Raw genomic sequence first — 2,500 nt, 5'->3', positions numbered from 1 at the left:
CTCCTTAAAACAACTGGCCAGGTCCTGCTCGTTAGTCGCGTTCTTCACGGCCTCGAGGGCTTCCTCCACCTAACACACACACACACACACACACACACACACACACACACACACACACACACACAAAAAAAAAACACAGTCCAGCCCGTCTGTCAACAATAACAATAAAAGCAGAAACGCGTCGTCTCTAAATAATGATGTTTGCTGCGTTCAGACGGTTTGAACTGTACCGGCCCAGGAACACCTTAAACTTTGTTTGGAAAGAGCTGCAGGCTTGCAAACACAGTTCACGCTGACCTCGGCACGCCGCACGTGCCGTAAGGGGCATGTGAAGAAGCTTGCTGTCTGCGCTGACAGAGAAACTCGCACAGTCAAAGGAGCTGCAGGTTCAAACGCTCCGACACCGGAACCTGTTGCTCTCTGCAGCGGCCCCCTCGTGTGTTTCCCCGTCTGCGCAGTGGAGCTCACCATCTAGCACTTGGGTTTCGTTTTTCCTTCTCGCCCTGTCATGCGTGTTGACGCGTGTGTGTGCCGTCGCACTCTCCCCATGCGTTGCCACATCGTCAGCCCTGACCCTGACCTGGAAATGTTCCTCCGTGTGGGATGTTTACCGCGTTGACGCACGCCTTTGTGCGACCATGTTTGTTCACTGTTGCTTTTGTTATTTAATTCAATGCCTTTTGTGTTTTTAGGGACTCGCTTTTGTGTGTGTGTGTGTGTGTGTGTGTGTGTGTGTCACAGTTGCCACGGTAATGATCAGGTAGAGATCTGCAGGACAGGGTCAGAACTGTTAGAGGGACTGAGTGAGAAGTTCAGACTGAGTCTGGGACGAGTGAATGGGGGTTTTACGCAACTACTCATCCCTTCAGACATGTAGAGAGGTCAAGCACAGAGCGCGAGAGCGAGGGGGGGAACAAAGGAAGAAAGGCAGAAGGAGACAATAATAAAGAGTAGGAAGGAGAGAGTGGTGAGAGATCTGGTCAGGAGAGGCTGCGGCATCTCTGAAGTTTGAGGGAGTGGGAGGAGACGAGCTGGACTAGACGGAGAGCATGTCCACTTACACACATGGAAACCATTAATGAATCACAGCTGAGGAGAGGAGAGGAGAGGAGGGGGAGGAGAGGGGAGGAGGGGAGAGGAGAGGGGAGAGAAGAGAGGAGAGAGGAGGAGCGGAGAGGGGAGGAGAGGAGAGGAGAGGGGAGGAGAGGGGAGGAGGGGAGAGGAGAGGGGAGGAGAGGGGAGGAGGGGAGAGGAGAGGGGAGAGAAGAGAGGAGAGAGGAGGAGAGGAGGGGGAGGAGAGGGGAGGAGGGGAGAGGAGAGGGGAGGGGAGGGGAGGAGAGGGGAGGAGAGGAGGGGGAGGAGAGAGGAGGGGAGGAGAGGACAGGAGAGGAGAGAGAAGAGAGGAGAGAGGAGGAGCGGAGAGGGGAGGAGAGAGGAGGGGAGGAGAGGACAGGAGAGGAGAGAGAAGAGAGGAGAGAGGAGGAGCGGAGAGGGGAGGAGAGGGGAGGGGAGGGGAGGAGAGGCAAGGAGAGGAGAGGAGTAGAGGACAGGAGAGGAGAGAGAAGAGAGGAGAGAGGAGGAGCGGAGAGGGGAGGAGAGGGGAGGGGAGGAGAGGGAAGGAGAGGAGAGGGGAGGAGGCTTACAATTTTGAGGTGAGCCAGGAGCCTCATGACGTCGGCCATGTCAGCAAGGATGAGGAGGCGCGTGACGGCGGACAGCAGGGCGCGTGCCGCACGGACCATGGTGCCACGCTTCACCGATGAGCACGGGTCATCGGCAAACTCTGAGGAGGCCACACGCATCGTTTCTCCTGGGGGCACACACACACACACACACACACACACAATTTATACAAGCATACACATCCACATAGAGAGAGACACACACACACACACACACACACACAATTTATACAAGCAGACACATCCACATAGAGAGAGACACACACACACACACACACACACACACACACACACAATTTATACAAGCAGACACATCCACATAGAGAGAGACACACACACACACACAATTTATACAAGCAGACACATCCACATAGAGAGAGACACACACACACACACACACACACACACAATTTATACAAGCAGACACATCCACATAGAGAGAGACACACACACACACACACACACACACACAATTTATACAAGCAGACACATCCACATAGACAGAGACACACACACACACACAGAATAATAATAATTAAAAAAAACACTTAAAGGATCATTAAAGGATCCACTGACACCATTCATGCTAATCAGTGCACCTTCTAAACATGGAAGAAAATTTGAAATATTGTAACACTGAAATTTGTACTTTTGTACACAATTCTTTCTTCCCAACCATTTCAAAGTACAAAGTCATGGTTTGATCTGCAAAAAAACCTGTAATTTTCCCTCTGGGAAAGAAACCCCTGCGTTTCTCTGCCTTCAAAAACACGCCAGCAGTGCCTCCGTACATGACAGCGCAATATCATAAAACTGAA

General features: G+C 52.2%; 1 protein-coding gene across 5 annotated transcripts in view; it reads right to left on the bottom strand.

Annotated features, from left to right (window-relative positions):
• ctnna2 (catenin (cadherin-associated protein), alpha 2) overlaps positions 1–2,500 on the bottom strand; it is a 307,160-nt gene that overhangs the window by 251,512 nt on the left and 53,148 nt on the right. For all 5 annotated transcript variants that reach the window (XM_035529730.1, XM_035529729.1, XM_027012569.2 and 2 more), the window contains exons 4-5: positions 1,644–1,810; positions 1–69 (exon numbers count right to left, since the gene is read on the bottom strand). The exon at positions 1–69 is cut by the window's left edge and continues 51 nt beyond it. In XM_035529730.1, the coding sequence (XP_035385623.1) occupies positions 1–69; positions 1,644–1,810 (236 nt within the window). The remainder of the gene's footprint in view (positions 70–1,643; positions 1,811–2,500) is intronic.

The sequence above is a fragment of the Electrophorus electricus genome, chromosome 9 (assembly GCF_013358815.1).
Source record: "Electrophorus electricus isolate fEleEle1 chromosome 9, fEleEle1.pri, whole genome shotgun sequence".
In the NCBI taxonomy this organism is placed as follows: Eukaryota; Metazoa; Chordata; class Actinopteri; order Gymnotiformes; family Gymnotidae; genus Electrophorus; species Electrophorus electricus.
This window is presented reverse-complemented; position numbering and strand designations above follow the sequence as displayed.